The sequence below is a fragment of the Gopherus evgoodei genome, chromosome 1 (genome assembly GCF_007399415.2).
Source record: "Gopherus evgoodei ecotype Sinaloan lineage chromosome 1, rGopEvg1_v1.p, whole genome shotgun sequence".
NCBI lineage: Eukaryota > Metazoa > Chordata > Testudines > Testudinidae > Gopherus > Gopherus evgoodei.
In genome coordinates this window covers 312,463,560-312,488,370 of record NC_044322.1, presented here as the reverse complement: position 1 = coordinate 312,488,370, position 24,811 = coordinate 312,463,560, and the positions used below count along the sequence as shown (strand labels likewise).

At 43.2% G+C, this 24,811-nt stretch overlaps 1 protein-coding gene across 5 annotated transcripts in view; it reads left to right on the top strand.

Annotated features, from left to right (window-relative positions):
- The window catches only part of CNTN1 (contactin 1), a 441,096-nt gene that overhangs the window by 294,045 nt on the left and 122,240 nt on the right, over positions 1-24,811 (top strand). For all 5 annotated transcript variants that reach the window (XM_030548963.1, XM_030548961.1, XM_030548962.1 and 2 more), the window contains 6 exons: positions 322-531; positions 2,385-2,481; positions 2,663-2,844; positions 15,435-15,559; positions 18,066-18,183; positions 22,554-22,704. In XM_030548963.1, the coding sequence (XP_030404823.1) occupies positions 322-531; positions 2,385-2,481; positions 2,663-2,844; positions 15,435-15,559; positions 18,066-18,183; positions 22,554-22,704 (883 nt within the window). The remainder of the gene's footprint in view (positions 1-321; positions 532-2,384; positions 2,482-2,662; positions 2,845-15,434; positions 15,560-18,065; positions 18,184-22,553; positions 22,705-24,811) is intronic.

The window sequence follows — 24,811 nt, the reverse complement described above, 5'->3', positions numbered from 1 at the left end:
TTGTCCCTCCCTACTTTCACTCTTCTAATTTGCTGCTCTGAGATGTATGTTCTTATTTCTTATATGACTCCATCCTCCTAACTAAAAACTAAGGAACTGCTCATTAAAAGAAAGTAAATAAATTAATAAACTAGTGGGTTTTCTAGGTTTTCTGATTATCTTTATAGATCCCCCTTATTAATCCTTAAATATTGCATACTCTCCAGAAAATCACTGTCTTTTACATTACTATAGAACATACTGTGGCTTGGTTTGGTACAAGAAGCTGATACTATTACTATTGGGTTTGCTAAATATTAACTAGAAAATATTTTCCTCTAGATGATCTCAGTTATCGCTGGCTTCTGAATGAGTTCCCAGTATTCATTACTTTGGACAAACGGCGATTTGTGTCACAGACAAATGGCAATCTCTACATTGCAAATGTAGAAGCATCAGATAGAGGCAATTATTCATGTTTTGTGTCCAGTCCTTCAATCACAAAGAGTGTATTCAGCAAATTCATTCCACTTATTCCCCAGGCAGTAGACCGTAAGTATTTATGAGAAGTGTTCTGTTTGCATTTTGATTTTTTCCCCCATTTACTGCAATATTTTTAGCTCTGAGATAAATCTTAAGGCAGTCAGTGGACTAGCATTTTGATAGAGATACTTCAGAGATATTATTTAAATGTTCCATATACACAGACCCAGATCATTCCCTCCTACATGGGTTTTCTGGGAGAGGAAACCTCCATGAAGATCCCCTCAGAGTCCCTTCTCTGTCCTCAAGATATGAGTTTTTCTCTCCCGTCACCATCATGGAGTAGGCCACTGGATCTGTCCCAAAACCTGTCACATCTCCTGGCTTTGGCAGCCCTTGGGATCCCTGCTGGGGAGGTCGTGACTCCATGGGAAACTGAGGCAGCTCCTGGCAGTATTATATTTTCTGGGAAATCCCCTAAGTAGTGGGAAACCCAGCCTCTTCTGGCCCACTCTCCCATTCCCTTCTACCTTCCGCTATGTGATGACTCTGGAATGGTATTGTAAAAGCCACTGACCTGCTCTTCCTGCAGGAGGAAGAGAAAATCTGTACTTGGTTATCGAGAGATCAAAGGCTTTGTTTAGTGATGCCAATCCCCTGTGCCTTCTCTTTGGCTTCATGTTACTAGATTTTTCACTTCCATTTCTTCAGCAAAGTTACGCATTTTCAATACGGTAAATACTGCCCTGCTTGTACTTTGGAATGTCCATCACTTGTCTTTCACCCACTCTTTGCTTAATGCAAGATTTAGTTTTAACAAAACTGCGCTCACATGATCAGAGGGCACATATTTGTCATATTTTAAATTTTAAAGAATACACTAGATTCCTATTTCATATTTATTTACTTTACTATTTTAACAGAAAGTTCACTACAGAATTTTCACATTTAGAGAGAACTTAGGATAAATACTTATGGTATGTGTGAGTGCTTCCTATCCGCGGAAAAACATGTTAATTGGCATGAGGACTACTGGATAACAATTAAATTAATAATCAATAGGTGCCATTTATTCACTAGTAGACAAACTATTGACCTTATGCCAGCCTGACTTGAGGCTGGTCTGGAAGAGGGAAGGAATCCGCCCTTTTCCTCAGACCAAGGAGCAGCAGCAGAATTGCTCTGTATTTTCAGAACTTCAGTAACCCTTGTGGCTGTTAGATTTTTTCTCTGCTCTGTAACTGGTAATAGCCAGTGAATCTAGGTAGTTTCAGCTCAATTGATCCTGTCCCTACCTGTTCCTTGGCCCACATCCATACTGAGTTCTTCATCTGATAGCACAAGAGATGCTCCACAGAGCTCAGCTCACTGGTTGATGGGGGTTCGTGTGCCCACGTAGACTCCTGGCATTCCATCACTCCCTATTTCCCTGTTCAACAAAGCACAATAGTTCTGCTACTTCCAAGTACCTCTGTGCTTGCGGAAGAGAAGGGGGTGACCTTAAAGTTCACAAAAATTAAAATGATTCTATCCACACTTGTTCTAAGGAAGCCATGGAGATAAGTTGACTTGGCTTTGACTGCCCACAAAAGATAGGAATGTGCTCTCTCCCTCATCTTTACAATCTACTGTAACACTTCAACATAAATTTAAATGTGTTTACACTACAAAATTGTGCTCTTGAATATATTAGCTATTAATCATCCAGTGAAAGATCTATTTTTTTTAAGAACAGTTCTGCCTTATTGTTAAAGTTGTTCAGTGTTACGTCAGACTTCATTGATAATGGACATGGTGTCACGTATCATAAAGAAAAATTCTCTCTGGATTTTTAAGATGTTTTTTTCAGTTGTAGAAGTTAAAATTGCTGTATTAATTTCTGTCACTGACTGGCTATGTCTGTGAATCTCTTTTAATGTTAGGATCTAAAGTATATCCAGCTGATATCAAGGTTACGTTCAAGGATACATATGCACTCCTGGGGCAAAATGTGACACTGGAATGTTTTGCACTTGGGAAGTAAGTATACTGTATTTTAATTTAGTTGTAGAATAATATATTGGCTTTCATATCTCATTTGGAGCAAAAATTCAGGATATTTAACACAAAAACATTACATCAGCAAATACATTTCTGCATAATGCAAATTAATAGCCAATTCCTAAACAGTGCTAACTTGTATTATTATGTCTTTTCAAAGCCCTGTTCCTGAGATTAGATGGAATAAGTATCTTGAACCCATGCCAGCAACTGCTGAGATAAGCATGTCTGGTGCAGTTCTCAAGATCTTAAATATTCAGTTTGAAGATGAAGGAACTTATGAATGTGAAGCTGAAAACTATAAAGGAAAAGATAAACATCAGGCAAGAGTTTATGTTCAAGGTAGATAAAGCATTTTAATTATTCAAACATTCTTATGTTGGGAAGCACCTGTGTTTTCACACTTGATATCCATGTTATCTAATTACATCATTTTGATACACTTTTTTGAGTTAATGAAACAAAATCCAAAATTCATGCATTGTGAGACAACCATAAAAATGATTTATTAATTGAACAACTCCTCAATTTAATTCATTGCAATAGCTGTACTTACGTCTTGAATGCAATATGCAAGGGTTTAAAATGACATAAATATGCATAGTGGAAGCTAATTTGCGTAATTGTAGAACAGTCTAATGTAAGAACTGCTAAGGGAAAAAGAGGTCACTAGGTTTATCACACCTTCTTGTTTACTCATTATGTCTGGCTCTCTTCACCCTTTCTGTCTCTTCTTCCTGACTACAATTTCTCTTTTATATACATACTTTCTAAAGATTTCTAAGGTCTCTTAAATGTCTATTTAACCCTAACTTCAGTGACATATTCTACTAATGTATATGAATGTTAATAATTCTTTTGAGCTTTCTCTACTTCACTTTTTCTAGATTTTAAATACATTTGGGTTTTTTTCCATTGGAGGCACTTTTCCGTTAAATCACTTCATTTTGTAAAAAAATGAGTATCTTAGATCTCAGTGGTGTTTGTTTTGTTTTTATTTTTGTTCCTGTCATTTTGCACCATTGGCTTTCCCTTGTTCCAAACTGTGACATGTCTGTCACTCTATGTTCAGCACTCAGGAACTTAGTGCCTCTTACTGCTAAAAGTGGAATGGGCCTGAAATAACCTGACTCTCACTGTCAGAGGGTCACCACTATTTCTTATACGGGATGACAATTAATATGACTTTTCTATTATTTTGCACTTTTACAGCGCAAGAATAAATGTAGGTGAATTTGGTTTTTGTTTGTTTCTTAAATGCCTTCTCTGTTTCCATGGAATAATTTCTGGGGAAGAATAAGTAATGCATTCTTGTTATCTACAACTCTAAATTGTTTACTTATATCTATTTTATGGTGCTACTAATCAGTTAATATGAGGAATAACTGCAATAAAATAGGAACACAGAAGTAACAAGTATTGTCTTACATTCACTTCAGCAATCACGATGTCACATCCACTTCCCATTGTTACCTCTATAAAAATTGTTTACAGTTATTATGGTGCTCATGGGATAATTCCAAATATTCTGTGACTACCAATGTTTCTTACTTAAATTAGTTGATGCATTACTGATTTACAGTATTCCCTATGCTTGATGGCCTCTGAATTACCCATGTAAGAAAACCTTCACTATAGTATTTCTTGAAATGTGCAGCATTCCTTGTGATTATAGTTACTGCAATTGGTATAGGACAATTCAGCTCCCCTGTAGTAAATTTGTATCTACCCTTATGTTTCTGAGACTTCTGCATCTATTGGAAGAGGTGTTTGTTCTTTTTTCCTCGTATTTTAATATGATTTTGTGCATTCATTCACCATGTCAGAAGGAAAATTAGCTTTAGAAGAGAAGTCCATCAAAAACATGCCAGCGCATATTTTAGTGGGATAGCTCTGATATCAAGATTACATTGTCTTGAGCTTTTCTCTTAAATGAAAGCTATATTCTTAAAATGACATTTCAAATTAAAATTTTCTTTTTCTGGGGACTATGGTCAGAGATGTAAAGCAGTCATTTGGGGACTGGTCCTGCTTTGAGCAGGGGGTTGGACTAGATGACCTCCTGAGGTTCCTTCCAACCCTGATATTCTATTCTTCTTCTTCTTCCAGTGATTGCTCTTATCCATTCCAGTTAGGTGTGCACACGTTGTGTGCACGTTCATCGGAAGACTTTTTACCCTAGCACACTCGGTGGGTAGGCTGGGCGCCCCCTGGAGTGGCGCTGCTATGGCACCAGATATATACCCCTGCCGACCCAGCCACCTTTCAGTTCCTTCTTACCGCCCATGTCGGTCGTTGGAACAGTGGAGCGCAGCTTAGCTGATCTCCACTTCCCTAGCTACTCGTAGTTCTCTCGTTCATTATTGTGTACATAGTTGTTAACTTTTTATATAGTTATACTTAGTTTATCTGTTTATAGCATAGTTAGTGTAATATAGTTAAGAGGGGTTCGGGGATTAGCCCCTTCCCCGCACCCAGTGCCAGGGCCCATGCCCGGTTCACCAGGTTTCAAACCATGCTCGGCCTGTCGCAAGCTGATGCCAACAGGAGATCCACATGATTCCTGTCTAAAGTGCTTCGGGGAATCGCACCTGACAGATAAGTGCCACATTTGCAAGTCTTTCAAGCCACGGACAAAAAAGGAGTGGGACTTCAGACTTAAACAGCTCCTCATGGAGGCAGCTCTCACCCTTCCGCCTTCGGCACCAAGCGCTGGTCAATCGGCGGGCAGAAGTGCCTCCTCGGCACCAGACCGCGCCGGTACTGCCAAAGCATCTCGGCACCGAAGTCAGCTCCATGCCGCTCCCTCTCCCCGAGGTCGAGAAAGACTAAGACTCCTGCTGCTTCTGTGCCGCCTGCACCGCAGTCAGAGAGCTCGTCTAAGTTGGATCGCCCGGCGCCAACACCACCACGGCATCGACAACGTCAGCACCGTCAATTCCGGTCCCACAAGGGCCGTCGAGTCCGGCGCCTGTTAGCTCCCCGGCTCGTGCCGCGGTAGAGCTCACTATCCCATCCACACCGGAGACATTCTCAACGGCGAAGATCTGATTGCCATGACAGAGTCGACGCTGCCTCTACCCCCGGTACCGCTGGTGCTGGTAATATAGTCTATAGGCAAGCCTTCCTTGATAAGACCACCTTCTGTTGGCACAGCAGACCGGCACCATTCACGATCGTGGTCCCGCAGAAGTTCTAGGTCCAGATGGCGCTCCCGCTCCTGATGCCGCTCGCAGTCCCGGCACCGTTCTTCTCCTCGGTACTGGTCGCACTCACGGCACCGGTCGGCATCCCGTTCAGCGGCACGCTACTCTCGGCACCGTTCCAGCTCCAGGCACCGTGACTCCCGTAGCTGCTTCTGACGTCGAGCCTCAAGATCTCGGTCGACCTACTGGCACCGCTCCGGTTGCAAGTCCCGATCTCGTTCCCGGTACCAGTATGCCTCCCGGTACCCGTCTCTGGTGCCGAGTAGAGCAAGGTCCGCTAGGGACAGAAATTCTGCCCAGGGCTTCTCTGCTCCTCCATGGCCATCCAGACACACTTCAGTGTCATCCCACACGGACAGCTCTTATGCTCAGGACCGCGATTCTGATGTGCCCACCAGAGTCTTTCAGGAAGCCCAGACCCAGGACCAAGGCCCACATCAGTGGTCCTTCTGGACATCTTGGGCATACCACAAGGCCAAAGGTGCTCCAGTAGTTCCGTCTTGCTCTGCCCCATCAGAGGCTACAGCTAACCGTCCCCCTCTGGCTGGAACGGAGGAAGCTCCAGTCCACCCACCGGTCTCCCTGGTCCCACTGGAGCAGGAGGCTACCCAAGAACAAGAGGCCATACAGGACCCGCTCTTCCCCAGCATTTTCTCTTCCACTTCTCCGAATGAGGCGGTGACAGGAACATCCTCCTCGGGCCCTCCTCCAATTGACCTGAGAGCCCATCAGGACCTCCTCAGGGGGGTAGCACTTAATATGAACCTCCGGGTGAAGGAGGTCCAGAGGCGGAGGACCCGGTAGTGAGCATTCTGTCAGCGGATACCCCCACCAGAGTGGCTCTACCATTTATCCGGACCATCCAAGCCAATGCCAACACTATATGGCACTCTTCAGCCTCTATCCCGCCTGCGGCCAGGGGAGTTGAGTGTAAATACATGGTACCCTCTAGGGGGTACGATTATTGTATGTCCATCTTCTTCTCTGCTCACTAGTCATTCAGTCTGTGAATGAGAGGGAGCGCTGTGGCCAACAGGCGCCAGCCCCGAGATTGAAAGAGGCTAGGTGAATGGACCTGATCGACCGCAAAGTGTACTCGGCAGGCGCCCTACAGCTCCGGGTGGCAAATCAACAAGCCCTGCTCAGCTGCTATAATTACAACACCTGGGCAGAGGTGAGTAGGTTTACGGAGCTACTCCCTCAGGACTCCCGCCAAGCGTTTGCTGCTTTCTTGGAGGAAGGGAAAAAGGTGGCCAGAACTTCCCTCCAGGCCTCACTAGATGCAGCCGACTCAGCAGCCAGGACTCTGGCCTCAGGTGTCGCCATGAGACGCATCTCATGGCTGCAGGTTTCTAACCTCCCACCGGAGCTGCAGTATACCATCCAGTACTTGCCGTTTGATGATAAAGGTCTTTTCTTGGAAAAGACTGGACCCTGGACCCAAAGCCTGAAGGACAATAGGGTCATAATGCGTTCTCTATTCATACATACGCCAGTGACCCAACGCAGGCCTTTCCGTCCCCAGCCTCACCGCCAGTACTTTGTGCCTAGACACAGACAAGACTTGGGCAAGCGGCGCGGACAAGGTGGGTGTAGACGCCAGTCACGACCCAAGGGGGCCAAAACCAAGGTCCCTCCAAACCGCCCGCGGGACCTAAGTCCAACTTTTGAAGGTGCGCCCAAGGACGGCGTACCAGTTACAGGCCAGGATCCTTTTCCTCCCTTCTCCAACCGTCTCTCCTACTTCCTCCCGGCGTGGTCCCAGTTAACCTCAGATCTCTGGGTCCTACGCACGGTGAAATATAGATACCACCTCCAATTTCTTTCAGCCCCACCCTCCAACCCCATCCCTGTTCAGGGACCCCTCTCACAAGCAATTCCTATTGCAAGAGATGCGGACACTCCTCGCCATGGGAGCGATAGAGGAGGTACCAAAGGACGAAAAGGGCAAGGGGTTTTACTCCCATTATTTCCTAATCCCCAAGTCAAAGGGAGGTCTCAGACCTATCCTAGACCTGCGAGGACTCCACAAGTTTATGATAAAGTTAAAGTTCCGCATGGTATCCCTGGGGACCATTATCCTGTCCTTGGATCCTGAAGACTGGTATGCTGCCCTCAATATGAAGGACATGTACTTTCACATCACCATTTTTCCTCTGCACAGGAGGTACCTTCGCTGTGTAGCCGACTGTCAGCACTTCCAGTTTACGGTCCTGCCCTTTGGCCTTTCTACGGCCCCAAGGGTATTTACAAAATGTATTGCCGTAGTCGCCGCATATCTCCGCCGACATTGGATACACGTATTTCCGTATCTGGACGATTGGCTCATCCGAGGAGCCTCCGAGACACAAGTCACTCAGCATGTGGGCATTGTCAGGGACCTATTCACACATCTAGGCCTGATGATCTATATGGAGAAAGCCACTCTGGTTCCCATGCAGAGGTTAGACTTCATAGGAGCTACCCTGGACTCCAATCTAGCCAAGGCCTACTTACCACAGCCGCGTTTTCAGGCAATGGCAACAATCATCCGAGGTCTGCAGAATTTCCCGACGACCTCAGCTCGCACTTGTCTTGGTCTCCTAGGTCACATGGCTGCCTGCACGTTTGTGACCAAATATGCCAGACTCCACCTCCGTCCTCTCCAAACTTGGCTCAACTCGGTAGACTGCCTGGGCAGGGACCCAATAGATACTATAGTCACCATTCCCCCGAGCATTCTAGGTTCCCTAGACTGGTGGCTGACTCCCTCCCTGGTGTGTGCAGGGCTGCCGTTCCATCCGCCCCAACCCTCAATGTCCCTGACGACAGACGCATCATCTCTCGGCTGGGGTGCTCATCTCGGATGCCTTCATACTCAAGGCCTCTGGTCATCTCAGGAATTGGAGCTACACATAAATGTCCGAGAGCTGCGAGCAGTCCGCCTGGCGTGCCAGGCATTCCAGCAACATCTACAAGGCCGTTGTGTCTCAGTGTTTACAGACAACACAATGGCCATGTATTATATAAACAAACAGGGAGGGACTCGATCTTCTCCCCTTTGTCAGGAGACCATCCGACTCTGGGACTTTTGCATAGCCCACTCGATAGACCTGGTATCGTCCTTTCTCCCAGGGGTTCGGAACACTCTGGCGGATCAACTGAGCAGGTCCTTCCTGTGCCATGAGTGGTTGATACGCCCGGATGTTATTCATTCGGTTTTCCAGAGGTGGGGATTTCCCCACATAGACCTGTTCGCCTCCCGCGAGAACAGGAAATGCCAGATGTTCTGCTCCTTCCAGGGTCTTTCACCAGGGTCGATCTCGGACGCATTCCTAATGCCGTGGAAGAATCGCTTGCTCTATGCCTTCCCACCGTTCCCGCTGGTTCACAAGGTCCTACTAAAACTCTGCAGGGACAGAGCGCACCTAATCATGATCGCTCCAGCGTGGTCCAGGCAACACTAGTACACCACGCTGCTAGACCTGTCGATAGCCAACCCAATTACCCTGCCACTCCACCCAGACCTCATAACTCAGGACCACAGCAGTCTTCGCCACCCGAACCTGCAGGCCCTTCACTTCACGGCGTGGCTGCTGCGTGACTAAACCAATCAGCGTTACGTTGCTCTGCTTCGGTACAAGTACTCCTGGGTAGCAGGAAGCCTTCCACTCAGTCAACGTATCTGGCCAAGTGGAAGCATTTCTCCTGCCGGTGCAGAACGCAGAATGTTACTCCCACTGAGGTCTTGATCCCTGCTGTCTTGGACTACCTCTGGTCTCTTAAGCAGCAGGGCCTGGCGGTATCTTCATTGAGGGTGCACTTGGCGGCCATCTCTACCTTCCACACAGGGGAGAGTGGCCGCTCAGTGTTCTTGCTCTCTATAGTTACTAGATTTCTCGAGGGCGTGGAACACCTATACCCCCAAGTACGCCGCCCTACCCCTACCTGGGACCTCAACCTAGTCCTAAACAGACTTATGTCGCCACCATTCGAGCCATTGGCAACTTGCTCACTGCTATACCTGTCTTGGAAGACAGTTTTCCTCGTAGCCATTACATTGGCCAGACTAGTTTCCGAGCTTCGTGCGCTCACGGTGGACCCACCATATACTGTCTTTCACAAGGACAAGGTGCAGTTGCGACCACGTCCAGCGTTCCTCCCTAAAGTGGTATCAGCCTTCCACACCAATCAGGACATCTTCCTTCCAGTCTTCTTCCCGAAGCCGCACTCATCTTGACGGGAACAACAATTGCACTCCCTAGGTGTCCGTAGGGCGCTCGCATTTTATATCGAATGGACGAAGCCCTTTCGTAAATCACCCCAACTCTTTGTTGCAGTGGCAGACCGAATGAAGGGCCTACCTATGTCCTCCCAGAGGATCTCCTCTTGGGTGACGGCGGGCATCCACACGTGCTACAACTTGGCTCATATTCCCTCGGGCCATCTCACCGCACATTCTACCAGAGCTCAGGCTTCATCTGCTGCCTTCCTGGCTCATGTACCAATCCAGGAAATATGTTGCACAGCTACCTGGTCCTCGGTCCACACATTTGCTTCGCATTATGCTCTGGTTCAACAGTCTAGAGATGATGCAGCCTTTGGCTCAGCAGTTTTGCATTCTGCCATGTCTCACTCTGACCCCACCGCCTAGGTAAGGCTTGGGAATCACCTAACTGAAATGGATATGAGTAATCACTCAAAGAAGAAAAGACGGTTACTCACCTTTGTAACTGTTGTTCTTCGAGATGTGTTGCTCATATCCATTCCACACCCACCCTCCTTCCCCACTGTTGGAGTAGCCGGCAAGAAGGAACTGAAGGGTGGCTGGGTCGGCAGGGGTATATATCCGGTGCCATAGTGACGCCACTCCAGGGGGCGCCCAGCTGACCCACCGAGTGTTGCTAGGGTAAAAAGTCTTCTGATGAACGTGCACGCGGCGTGCACACACCTAACTGGAATGGATATGAGCAACACATCTCGAATAACAACAGTTACAAAGGTGAGTAACCGTCTTTTCTCTATTTGACCCAATATGCCTGCCTATACCATTTTTAAAGAATTAACTTTCTTTAACTTTATAAAAAATCTCCTAATTTGGAAGGGCAGGTAGGAGGGTGGAGGGGAATTATTATGACTTGGCCCACAGATTCTAAGTTTGCTACGATTAGTTATCTGTGCTGTAAATATGTATATTTTAACTTCTTGTGCGGGCTTAGTGGGAAAATTATAGCGATATGTATTAAAAATATCTTGTAGGGTGTGTACACCCCCATATAGATGCGGTTGCATATACCTAGTCTCCCATTAGAACAAGGATATCAAAAAGGAGGAAGTGGAAAAATGGGCATGCTTCCAGTAGGAAGAGTTTACAGCAGTTCCAGGAAGCAATATGCAACTAGGAAAATGAATGACTATCGTGCTTAAGAGAGATTTGATATGAAAAGCGTTGTTAATTTTCCCTATGGCTGAAGCACCCCATCTTGTTGCATCCACTAGATTCTGCATAGGACACTCAACAAGATCTTCTATAAATGAATATTTTCGAGAGGGCGAGTTAAAGATAAATTTCCAGCCATAAGCCTGGATTCTTTCAATTGGCTTAACCAGATCCGTAGTATTAGCTTTGCATACTTGTTCATTATTTCATTATAGTTTGTGTATGCCTTTGGCTAAAATTTCAGCACAGTTTGTCACTCAGAATGACTTTCAGTTGACTGGCCTCATGAAACACTTCATGCCATCACTTGCAATTAATATAGGCATTATTTTCTTGCACATTCTGCTATAGCTGACATGCACTGATGCTTACAGTCCAAGAAGAAGAGTCTGATTTTTCCATGCAAATAAAACCTTGTGTTGCACACTGCACATGAAAGCATGAACCTGTGTTTTGACAAAAAGGAATAATCCTTAGTCCTAATATAACAATTGTAAACTGGACAGCTACACTTGTAGTGAACTGAATTTAAACATATATAATGGTGCAGTCCATATAATTATAGCAAACAATATTTTGCTAAGAGACACACAAGAGTAATTACAAATAAAAGACAGAAACCTCTCTGCTCCTTCCCCATAAATTCTCAGTTCCTTCTTAAAGAATATATAAAGCAGTATGAGATGTAAAACACAGCACCATCAATACAGGCAAAATACCTTTGTTTTGCTGCCTAAAACTAGGAGCTAATATTAATGAATAGCACAGTATTGTAATGATTCTTCTTTAAGCAATTGCACATGTCAATTCCACTGTACTTCATCCACAGTTGTCTGAGATTTTTCCTTTAGCAGTTCCCGTCAGGGCAGCATGAGCTCCTGGTGCCTCATGCCACTGCTCACAGGTATAAAGGGCTCCACTGCCCCTAAGACTCCCCCTCAGTTCCTTCCTACCACCCATGATAGTTATTGGAGCTGTGATCTTTGCATTTCAAAAATCTTCCCTCACCTTGTTTATATAGTTCCTGTGTGTTAGTTTGGCTTGGAGTAGTGGTTTTGTATATAGTTACCTATTATAATAAGTTTAGTCTACTCCTTAGTGTAAACTGCTCTCTGATGCTTTTATGGGTACCGGGTCCGGTGCAGGACTCATGCCACATTCTCCTGGCTTTAAAGGCTGTCACACCTATGGCAAGCCAGTGCTAGTCAGTGACTTCCGCCTCAGCTGTCTGAAATATCTGGGGGAAGCCCACATAGGTGATAAATGTCACATTTGTAGAGGACAGGGTGGCCAGGCTCAAATATTTACACATGGCATCTGTGCTTTGCCCTCCATCAGAATCTTCCTGTTTGGAGCATGTATGAGTTGATCAAGAGTGCTCTGTCCATTCTAGCTAGCCTCACTGGTACCAAAGAAGTCCTCAGAGGACTCGGTATTGGGGCCTTTGAGATCTGCAGGCGAGGCACTGGGTGCTGCAAAGGATATTGAGGGGCACTCAAAGAAGAGACCTTCCCCCAGCACAACTTCCCTACAAAGAGGGATTGCTGATTGCCAAGCCTAGGAAGGGCCCATTGAGACCAATCGCAGGACTGGCACAACTCCTAGTACTGATGGATCAACTCCTGGTACTTTGACGGTACTGTCTGCCTGAAGCGCTTGAGGCAGCTTGCAAACTACTGAACTTGTTGGTTCTGGTTTCACTTATGGGACAAGATTCCTGTCTGGCACCAGATGTGGGCGAGTTGGATTCTCTAGTGCCTGTTCTGGTACCAGTCACCATTCAATACCGGTGGCTGCTACAGTTGCAGCATCTCAGCAAATTCCATCACGAGGAAAGCCTGCAGTGATCTCACTGTTGCCTCTGTCACCTGATTTGTAGCAGGTCTCCCTGATAACACTGAGGTCAGCTCCCCCATGGCCAGAGGAAGCAGACTCTTTCCCCTTTTCGGATTCTAAGGTCGGATCGTATGTCTTCAGGCCAAAGCAACCCTAGCTGGATGTCTCTCCACCTTGGTTCAGATCAATGGCTGGCAAACAGCTGGGTCCCAGCACTTCTGGAGCCTTTGTGGCTCTCCCCGATGCTCTGTAGTATTCAGTAGACATTGGGACATGAGCACCAGTCTCCATTCCCCCTCTGCTGATATCAGTACTGTGCAAGGGGAATTGATTACTCCTGTGCAATAATTGGATGTGGGTCCCCCTCAACAACCACTGGCCTCTTCTTCTTCATCCCTGGATGAGGCAGTACTTGGGGAGTCTACCTCACCCCCATGAGATGACTTCAGAGTCCACCAGGACATGCTCAAAAGGGTGACTGTGGCTCTGGATAGCCAGCCAGAGAAGGTGCAAAATGTGGAACCAGAATTGAGATTTCCTTAAAAGTATCAGCTGTTAATTCCCAGCCTTAGAACGACTCCTTTATATTTCAAGAAATTAGCATTTCAAGAAATGATTGATAGTGATGTGGCTAAAAAATTGGAGGATGCCCAAGTGCAAGCTATTCACTGGCTATTCATGATCAGAAGAGAGAGAGACTGTTTCCCAAATGGATCCCAGGCCAGATGACATTTGTAGGTGATGTGAAGGCAAAGGCAAAGCCACATTAGCAACTGTTAAAACGGTACGTGAAGAAGTGGTCAGATACTAGTTACTATGTGTCTGGAGACATTGACAGTTGGAAAACCACAATGCTGAGGAGAGTATTGGAAAATGTGGAGAACAGGGAGCCAGAAGCAAGCATTCCAGGCATAAGATGCCAGGGGAAAAAGTACATGCCAGGAAGGCATAGTTATGCATCTGGAAAAAGCAGCCTAGGAAAAATCCAAAACTTACTCCTTTTTGGAGGGGATTTTGCCCACTGATCAAGACACTAAATAACTTATCCTTGCTGATACATAATCCATACATAATACATAATCAAGAACTGCTGCACAAAATCACCAAAAGAAAGGAGAGAGTAAATACTGAGAGTGTTTGTGGCAAAGTGTACCTGCCCTTTGTGACTCCCTACAGGAGGCCTGGCAGTCCTACTACATCCTGCCCCAGACAGCAGTGAAATGACAGGACAGGTGCAGCAAAGGTGGCCCCTGGGATAAAAGGAGATGCAGGTCAGTTCATGGCTGGGACCAGAGGAGCAAGGAAGAGTGCTCCTTTCTGCCTAATAGAGCTTGAGGGATAGTCAGAGTTTGTTTCTGGCTACATTTTCTTAAGCTGGGTTTGCAGGGAGAGAGAGGACAAAACAACCTTAACCCTGAAATAAGAGTGAAGCTAAAGGGGCCAGATAGAAATAGGCTAATGGAAGAAGCAGCAATGAATTGGATCAAGCTGTGCAGGGCTGCTGTTTTGTAGGGTCCCTGGATTGGAACCCAGAGTAGTGGGAGGTCCGGGTTCCCCACAGATTTTGTGCCATAAACTCCAAGAAAGGGAGCTTATTTAGGAGTAGGAACAAAGGGCTGAATTTAAAGGGTCCAGAGCTGGGCCCACAGGTGTGCTGCCAAAAGCCACCTGCCTGCCGTGCTTGGGGCGGCAAAAAACAAAGAGCCGCCTCTGCAGGGCAGATACCCCTTGGGCCTCCTGTTCCCACTCTGGTAAGATTTTAAAAGCAACTGCAGTTTAGTAAGCAGAGGGTAAGAAACGTAATATTATTATTCACCATAAAAGGATTGAAGGATATTGTAGCTTTCTTTAAAATTGTATATTATTATTATTTGTATTACAACAGTGCCTAGTCATGGAACAGGACCCCATTGTGCTAAGAGGTGTACACTCATGGAACAAAACGATTGTTCCTACTTCAGAGAGATTATAATCTAAATATAACACAGGAGACAACAGATTGATACAGACAGGGAACAATATATAATAATTACAATATAATAATTTTTTTCAAGTACAAAGAAAATTGAGACAATATTGGTCAGCATCCTTGGCAGTGTTAGCAGCACACCAGCAGCCTAACCATTGTCAAGTTTTTATAGGAATTGGTGTCCTGTATTGGACAACTTAGGGGAAAAAGTAACTTTGGTTAACGGTGAAGATCTATTGCAGTGAATCTATAATCCTGGTTCAGTGGGACTAATGAACAGAGTCCTAATGAAAGAGCCCTAGAACTTCAGGATACTTTGCATCATGTTAGGAAATGCATGGTCTTATTGCAGTTGCACAATGCAAATTGGCTTTTGATACTCAGTGCTATTGCTTAATTCTTAGTGGAATATTGAGGATAAAAACACATGAATAGAACTAAATAATGATTATTAAATCTATATTTAATATTTATAACGGATTCTGTTTTCTTTGTTTTTCAGCATATCCAGAATGGGTAGAACATATCAATGACACAGAGAGAGACATAGGCAGTGATCTATACTGGCCTTGTGTAGCCACAGGCAGGCCTACTCCAACAATCAGGTGGTTGAAAAACGGAGTATCGGTTGGTATATTTCTATGTATTATGCTGTATTAATTGTTTATGTAGACATAGAAAATGATTTTTAAAGTATACATTATTAAACAGTTAGAAGCCTTGTGAATTATATGATATAAACCTTTGATAATTCAGACTACATTAAGGACAAAATGTATTTCTATACCCTACTTATATCTCAGTCTGCTCTTCGGTTGTTAAATGTATCTTCTCACATTATTTCATATTCAGTTCAGATAACCTGATTTTTTGTAGCATACATTTGGGATATCTTTTTTTTTAAACTGGGAGCCTTTACAATGAATGCTATTTTGTTGTCTCTAAATAAAAGTGCCCCCCCAATTCCATTTTACCACATTAAACATGAATGTATCTCAAAAGATACGTGGAAAAGATTGAGCCAATGGAAGGATGTTGGAAATGTTTAAAAATAAGATTGCTGTTCTCATTATATTACATACAACTTTTTCATGTATTTCATGTCACAGAATATTGCAAATTTCACGTTTTCAGTGGATGTGAAGTGTAAAATAAAATCACTGCCAAATAATGAGACCTAATTTTCTATCAGCTTTCCAATTGTTATCCTTTTTGGAGGAGTATTTTCTGAGTCTTAAATATATATTAATTTTCACTTCAGTACCCTCAACAATAGTTTTAATAGCCATTGGTAGAGTTTCTCATTTTAGGTTTTAACTGATAAACATTGATATATCGCCCCCTATAGAAAAATAAATGAGATTGGTGTTTATTCAGTGAATACCGGAGAAACACTGGAAATGGTTACTTGTACCTAAGGGCTTGTCTACATGGAGTAATAATGTGGATTACAAGGGTGTGATTTCTAAAGTGCACTCAAGTGTGTTGCACATTAATTGGTCTGTGTAGACCCTGTTGGTGCAAATTAAAGTTTCCCTAGTGCACTTTCACATAGTGTCATTTGAAACAGTACTAAGTTAAAGTTCATTAAGGAACATTACATTGGGATTACTCGTTATAGTAAATACAAGGAGAGAGCCTGAAAAACCCTGATTTTTGGACATCTACATAGGACTCATCACTGCTACTGATATAACCCCCCCAAAATGAAATGAATAAACCCTGAAAAACAGAAACCCTACCATTGTTTATGTTGGACTCACAGTATTGTGTGCTCTACTGCTGTAGAATAGGCCAAAAAGAAGAGGATTCACAATACAACTAACACACTGCTGCATTTCCTGAGCTATAATCACAGTGATACTGGTATACAGACAAAACAATGGGGCAGAGCTATTTTGGCTGCATTCTTTGAGAAAAATATGGTGGAGAGCAGAAAAAGGGAGCAGGCATATCAGTGTCTGCCATATGGAAAAGGATTAAACTTGTTTTCAAGCTTCTATGGTTATTACAAACAAGAGATTTAACAAGCAAAATTACTTGATTGTCCCTTTTAACTGGACGGTCACTGACAAAATGTACATATTAGATTGCAGAAAATATCGTGTAGTTCTCAAATATGTCACACAATTATACTGTGTGTTAAGGTTAAAATATTATTTCTGGTTGAAAAGAACAAAAATATTCTCATTTCTATAAGAAAAAATTTTTGTTTCTAAATCAAACAGGTTTTCTTTTTTTATATTAAATATTTCCCTTGGTTGACACCAGAGAGAATTTCCTTTAAAAAAGCTGATTGAAATATTTTTGATTAATAAAAAACAGTACAGAGAATGCAAAAAAAAGTAATATTTCTTTAATTTTCAACTATGCCAGATACTAAAATTGACCCTTATGCTAGGTCTAAAGCTGCTCAGCCTATTTTCCACAAGAACATAGTTTATTAACTTTTTTTTTTAAATGGTTATCTACTGTAGTTCACAAAAGGTCTTGCTGTGTTTCTGTTTGGGATTTTATTTTTCCCAAGCTATATCAACTACTTCATCACATTTACCATGTTATTGGTTATTAGAAGTAAGACACTCGAAGAGGCCCATACCAATCCTCATTGAAGTCCTTTAGAAGAATCCCATTGACTTCAATAGGTTGTAGAGCAAGCCTTAACCATGCAAATACTAATATTATTGTAAAACAAGGTACTACAATATACTGTAGATGTTAGCTTGCAATTTGTTTAAGTAAAGCACATTGGCATGGGCCATTGGCATAGTGGATGTGCTATGTGCTAAGCATGTGGAAAAAAACTGATTTGGTTCCTGGTTCTCCAGCCATCTTAACACTGGATCTGGAGTGCTAGGATTGTTATAGAGGCATCTTATACTGATGTGCGCGATTGCTCAGCCATGATCCTTCCAGTCAAGTAGGGAGCCAGCACAGAATCTTTTCATTCAAAAAGATGGTGGCTGCAACATATTTCCATGAGGCCTGGAATGTAAAGTAGGGAAAAATAAAGGGTCTTCAGTATTTAAAGGAATGTGTCAAGCACTAATACCAAAATAAGAAAATTAAAGAAGCATGGAAGGATAGAAATCTTAGTTAATGTGATATTCTTATTGTTCTGGGTTTTTTTCAGTTCCGGAGAGGTGAATTAAGAATACAAAGCCTGACTGTCGAGGATGCCGGCATGTATCAGTGTATAGCAGAAAATGTACATGGAATTATATACGCAAATGCTGAGCTGAAGGTTGTGGGTCAGTGAGATATTCTGCTTTTGTATCAACTTGTAAAATACTTTCAAATTTGAACAAAATGGTAGTCAGATTTCCATATTTACAAGCACTGATTTTTATGTAAAATACAGAGCCCTGACACCACATGGCTTATTTTGTAATAATAAATTTAATAATTTTATTGCCGTGTTCTGACTGAATATAACTGAGGTGATGTTTTAACACTTGAAATATTTAAAATCTCTAACGGGGTACTGAGGAACGAAATTTTACCACCTTTAATTTTGTCATTACTTTGTAAGAAATGTCCTCTGGAGTTTCACCTCCTCTCTTCCCACTGTAGCTGCAAACTTGGATGTGTCTCATATCAAGGGTTTGCAGTGCTTGTTGACCACACAGAGCTGGTTGAGGTGTGGCTTCTGCCCGTGCTCATCTTACCTACTCCATTGGCCACCCTCTGCTTTCTCCAGTATCTGTTCTGCCAATCAACACGCAACCTCTAATTGACTGCTGATGCTCCTCCTACCACCTTTTTGCCCTCCCACAGCCTTTCAGGAGCTGAGGCTCTAACCCGTGCTCTTTACCCCAGTCTAGTGGCTAGACCACTTTTAGAGGTTTCATCCTATTACTGCCTCCAAGATAACTCATGCTGTTCTATAGCTCAAGCAGTAGAAACTCAGATTGTTAGATCCAGAGGTCCCATGTTCAACCACAGTGGACGACACCTCCATTGATATATTTATATTGCTTGATGCCCTGTCCAGCTTACGTGGCTTTCTCAGGAATTTCCTCAGCCCAGTTGGCTTGTGATCTTCTCATCTCACATCTGCCTCCAATCTATGTCTGCTTCTCCACCGCCAAGCCCCCCAATTTCTACCTTCTCATCTGCCTGCCTCTCTCCCACAGCTAGAGCTCCCATGGTGCATGACCAGTTCTGTCCTGTTACTTCTCAACCCATCCAGGCATTTGGTTCCCCTCCCTTCGTCCAGTTCCTCACTGCTCCTGCCACCTGTCTTGAGTTCCTCAGTTCATTGCTCAGGAACATATCCTCCTTCACTACTCAACCAACCCTTCCAGTAAGTCCCCTCATCTCTTTACCAGCTGTCACCCCATTACCAGCCACCCACCACCAGACCCACGTCACCCAGAAACATGCATGGATGAATGAGAGGATTAAATATCTGTTTGCTTATTTTGAGATGGCTGTATTGAAAAGATGTGACCTAAACCAATGTTTGATCATTTTTCCTGTACAGCTGCGGTTAACAGACTTATTTCCCTGAGCCGTGCACATTTTTGGTGGCATCATAAACCATGTTGTCGCACAAACAGAGAAGTCAACAAAACAGACGTGTTGTCTTATAATCAGTTACAAATAGAGAAAAACTCAGCAGGCCAAGGTCTGACCCCAGATATGTCTGAGTGGCTCTCGCTAAAATCATGCTGCTGCATGTGCATGTCTGAGAGCAGAATTGGACTGAGCAAGCGGCCAAATAGAAAACAACAGAAACTGCAAAGCTGAGGAACTGTCTACTGTTTCTTTTAGGGCTGTTTAAAACAACAGAGAACAGAAAACAAATACTAAATTATTTTAAAAAATTCTTGTGACCTATGCGGAAGCTGAATTTTTAAAAGTGCTGTTATCAGACTCTTAATTATGTCTGATCCAAAGACAGGTGAGATCAATGGAAGTCTTTCTGTTGGTTTCAGTTTGGGCTTTAGAGCAGACCCATAATACAGCTGGACCAAGCTCAGATGAAATTTGAGAAATGAATAGATAAGAATTTCAGGAATGACATAATATAGAAATGTTATTATTGTAACTAATTTGTCAGACCTTCCACTGTTGCAGAGCCAAATTTCTGCATCTATGCTCACCTGCATAGTGGAAATTGTGGAGCCCAATTCCTTAGTTCTGCTTAGAGTCATTGAGTTTAAAGGCAGAAGGAACAACCAGATCATCTAGGCTGACCTCCTGTATATCACAGGCCATAAGAGCACCCTGCACCCACACACTAATCCCAACACCTACATTGGACCAAAGTGTTACAGCCCACAGGAGACCAGACTGTTATCTGCCATAGGCAGATAAGAGGAGGGACCAAGCTACACAAGTGTCTGAGGTCCCTGCAGTGGCAGGGAAATGATTAAGTGAGATATAACCATATAATCCTGCTAGTGACCTGCACCCACTCGCAGAATAAGGCAAAAATTCCTCAAAATCACAGGTAATCTGATCTGAGGGAAATTCCTTACTGACCCCACATATGGTGATCAGTTACACCTTGAGGTTGTGAGCAAGACCTAGCCAGCCAGGCACCTGAGAGAATGCTTGGTGCCCCCAGAGCCCTGGAGTTGCTCATCCAGTGTCCCATCTCCAGCCATGGCCATCCCTCATGCTTAAGAGGAAGGAAATTTAAAAAAAACCCCAGAATATATTGAAGGAGAGGGAAATCCCTTCCTGACCCCTGCTGATGGCCTGAGCTCTGAAGAACATATTAGAAACCTGAAGTGAGCCCTACCTTCTATAACAGTTTGCTCAACATTGGGACACCTCATTGTGGCCATGTCTGGGGATTATCTTCTGACACCTCCCTTTCCATGGTTGCTCACGCCATATCCCCCCTCACTCTCCAGGATCTGCAGTGCTCCATCTTCATGACAACCCTCTGGCCAGGTCACTGTATGATCCAGAGCAGGGCCACTTTCTCAGTGGCTGGTAGGGGAACCCGGGCCTTCCCACGAGTCTGAGTTCAAGCCCAGGAACCCCTTCTCAGAGGGAGTGACTGCAGACTGCTTCCCCCTCAGCCTCTTCCTGTTCTCAGTTTCATCCCTTTATACAGGCCCAAACTACTCCTTCCTAGCTGAACTTCATCTTCCATTAGGTTTTGTAAATCCCTGGCTTCCCTCCAGGTATGGCCTACAAGATTAATTGACCTCATTTAACCTGCTCTACCTTGTGTGCAGTGGGCACCCCATTATACAATCTCACTCATAAATTTGTCAGGTTCTCTCTTAAAGCTAATTAGGTTGCTTGTCCTCCACAATTCCTATTGGGAGGCTGTTCCAGAATCTCATCCATTCCCCAGTCCCTCTGATGGTTAGAAACCTTCTTCTAATTTCCAGCCTGAAATTGTTCGTGGCCAGTTTATCTCCACTTGTTCTTATGCCAACATTGCCCTTTAGCTTAAATAGCTCTTCACCCTCCCGGGTATTTTTACCCCTTATGTATTTATAGAGAGCAATCATATCCCCTCTCAGCCTTTTTGCTAGACAAAACAAGCCAAGCTCTTCCCGTTTCCTCTCATAAGATAGGCCCTCCATTCCCCGATCATCCTAGTGTCTCTTCTCGGCACAGTTTCCAGTTTTGAACCTGTTCCAGTTTAAATTAATCTTTCTTGAACGTGGGTGACTAGAATTGTACAACATATTCCAAATGAGATCTTAGCGTTGCCTTGTACAAAAGCCTTGATAGTTCTCTATCTCTACTAGAAATGCCTCACATAATGCATCCTAGGATTGCATTTGTCTTTTTCACAGCCACATCACACTGGTGTCTTATAGTCATACTGTTATTGACCCACCATACCCAGATGTCTCTCTTCCTATGTCACTTCCAACAGATGAGCCTCCAGTTTGTAGTAAAAATTTTTAAGTGCATGACATTACACTATGTATTATTGATTTTCATCCCATTTCTGTCATGCCAGTATTCAAGGTCATCCAGATCTTTCTGTAGAATATTCTGATCCTCCTCTGTGTTGATGATGCCTCCTACCTTTGTATCATCAGTAAATTTAATTAGCCCACTCTTACATTTGTGCTAGGTCATTTATAAAAATATTTAAATAAGATTGGTCCCAAGATCGATCCTTGAGGAACTCCACTAGTAACCTCATTCCAGTCTGATAATTCACTTTGCAGCACAACCTGTTGCCTTCTCCTGTTCTGCCAGTTCCTTGTCTACCTTGTAATCCTTGTACTGATCCAGGTCTTCCCTAACTTAACCGATAATTTCCCATGTGGTGCTATGTCAAATGCTTTCCTGAAGTCCAAATATTAAAAAATCAGTTATTTTCTCAAAGAAGGAAATCATATTAGTCTGGCATGATCTTACCTTTGGTAAATCCATGTTGCATTACATTCCCATTACCATTTACCCTCATGAATTTAATTGTTCTTTCCTTCACAATGTGTTCTAAAGTCTTGCACACTACTGAGGTCAGACTAACAGGTATGCAATTGCCCAGGTCATTCTTATCCGCTTTCTTACATATAGATATGTATGCTTCAATACACCCGGATTATCTTTAATGTCCTAAAACAAACAGTATTACATACCTTGTCAAAAGATATGACAACAGTGTTCATATGTTGCTTTCCCTCTTCAGCTTCACCTCCTAATTTTGAACTGAACCCAATGAAGAAGAAGATCTTAGCTGCTAAAGGAGGCCGTGTAATAATTGAATGCAAGCCTAAAGCTGCTCCTAAACCAAAATTCTCATGGAGCAAAGGAACAGAACTGCTCGTAAATGGGAGCAGGTCAGTATTGGTTTTAAAGAGCATGACCGGTCTTAGAAAGTTTTATGATACTGTATATTCAGCTGACATAGAAATTTAGTTAGAGTGCAAATTTTACTATCGATTTTTAATGATTAGTGAATTCTTACAGCAAAATTGAAGCAAAGAACCATTCTTAATTAAATTCTTCATTTTTATTCTTAATTCTTAACAAAAATTTAAAACATTAATTGTCATCTTGCATATAAATCTTTCATGTAAACTTACAGTTCAGCTAGTACATTTACTAAGCATTAGCCATGAGATAGTGGGTCTGGGTTTGACAAGGCAGTGCTTTCATTTTTATTTAACTTTCACGTGTCTCATTTTTATTACGTTCCTGCTTGCTATTCTCCACCAGTGTTGAAATGCAGAGGCAATTCATGAAAGAGAAAGAAAAGTTACTTACCAGTATTGGTAGCGGCATGTAGGGTATGTGTAGCTACACTCCTCAGTAAAAGCAGGCTGTATCCATACTGTGGTGTGTAGCTACACAGTGCTGTGAAGCTACATGCCACAGTGAAAAGCTCTGGTCGGGGGAGACAGTTGGGAAGGGCTCTAGTGTTTCCCCACTGCCTCTCCCTGCCAGAGCCTTTCCCCACTAGTGGAGTCTTTCACTGTGGAGAGGAAAAGGTCCAGCAGCTTCCCACAGCTTGAGTCTTTCCCTGCTGCAAAGAAAGAAATTAGAAAGAGTAGGACTGTTCATCTTAGAAAACAGACAACTAAGGGGGGATATGATAGAAGTCTAAAATCATAATGGTATGGAGAAAGTGAATAAGGAAGTGTTATTTACCCATTCATATAATGCAAGAACTGGGAGATCAATGGCTATTAGACAGTATGGTCAGGGACACAACCCAATGCTTTGGGTGTCCCTAAAGCTCTGACTGCCAGATGCTGGGAATGGATGACGGGATGGATCACTCAATAATTTCCCTGTTCTGTTCATTCCATCTGGTACTGGGCACTGTTGAAAGACAGGGTACTGTGCTAGATGGACCAATGGTCTGACGCAGTATGGCCATTCTTATGTACTCTGAGTGTATGTGCTCTGCAGATGCACTCTGGCCCTTCCTTCTCCTCACTCGTCAGTACACTCAGGAGCAGTAAATCTGGACTCAGGGACTCTTATACTCTCAAGTTTTAAAATCAAGTTAACTAGAAGTTCCCTATGCCGATTATACTGCCACTGTGGTTCAGAGACTTGCAAGCATGATGCACAGTTCCTATGCTGTGAAACAGCAGAGGCAATATTGCTGGAGCGTGCCAATTATGTATTAATAGCCGCATAGTAATTTACAAAGGTTTCCTGCATTCTTAATTTGATATAGCGTACAGATGTATTGACAAACATATATAGGGTTTTATTTTCAGAATTCTATACTTACACAAGATATAATTAAAATTAATTTAATGGTTAATTTAATGTTTCTCCAGTTTATTTAATTTAAATATATACGCCACTGTGTTCTTCAGTTTCTTGTTTTCGTCAGAGCTGTCTAAGCTTATCCTTTGTCAAAATAAATCAGTGTAGTGGCTTAGCCTATGTAAAGGTGGTTTATTTATAAACATCCCATGTACTACAGAAGTCACCTTTTAAATGCTATATTAAATGAGATTTTCAAAGCTTTAAACCCAATATTCAGATAATTTCCCTGGCTGCAGATAAACTCCCTCAAAAAACTAATTTAAAATATCAGTTAGCCTAAAAGGGGTGCTCAGTTTTCAACACTAACTTATAACTGTTTAAAATGCAGCATTTAGAAAGTTTAGAAATTTTTAATTTGCAAAGTGTAAAAATCTGGGGCTAATTCATGATTGTTGCCCCACAGCAAAGTGGAAACTACCCCATGGATAGAAGTTAACTAAGGTTAAATTAGCAAGAGATGTCCATGGATTTATATACTGTATAAAATTCTAAGGAATACTGAAAGCATTCATTTTCCTTATTTCATATAGCAAAAAAGAATTAATTCAGAATGTGCATAAGGAATCAGTTTTGAGGAGCTGTTAGTAAATTTCACCAAAATCTAAAATAATGGCCCTTGCTTGTCCTCCATTGCTATTTCAAGTCTGTTGGTGGAGAAAC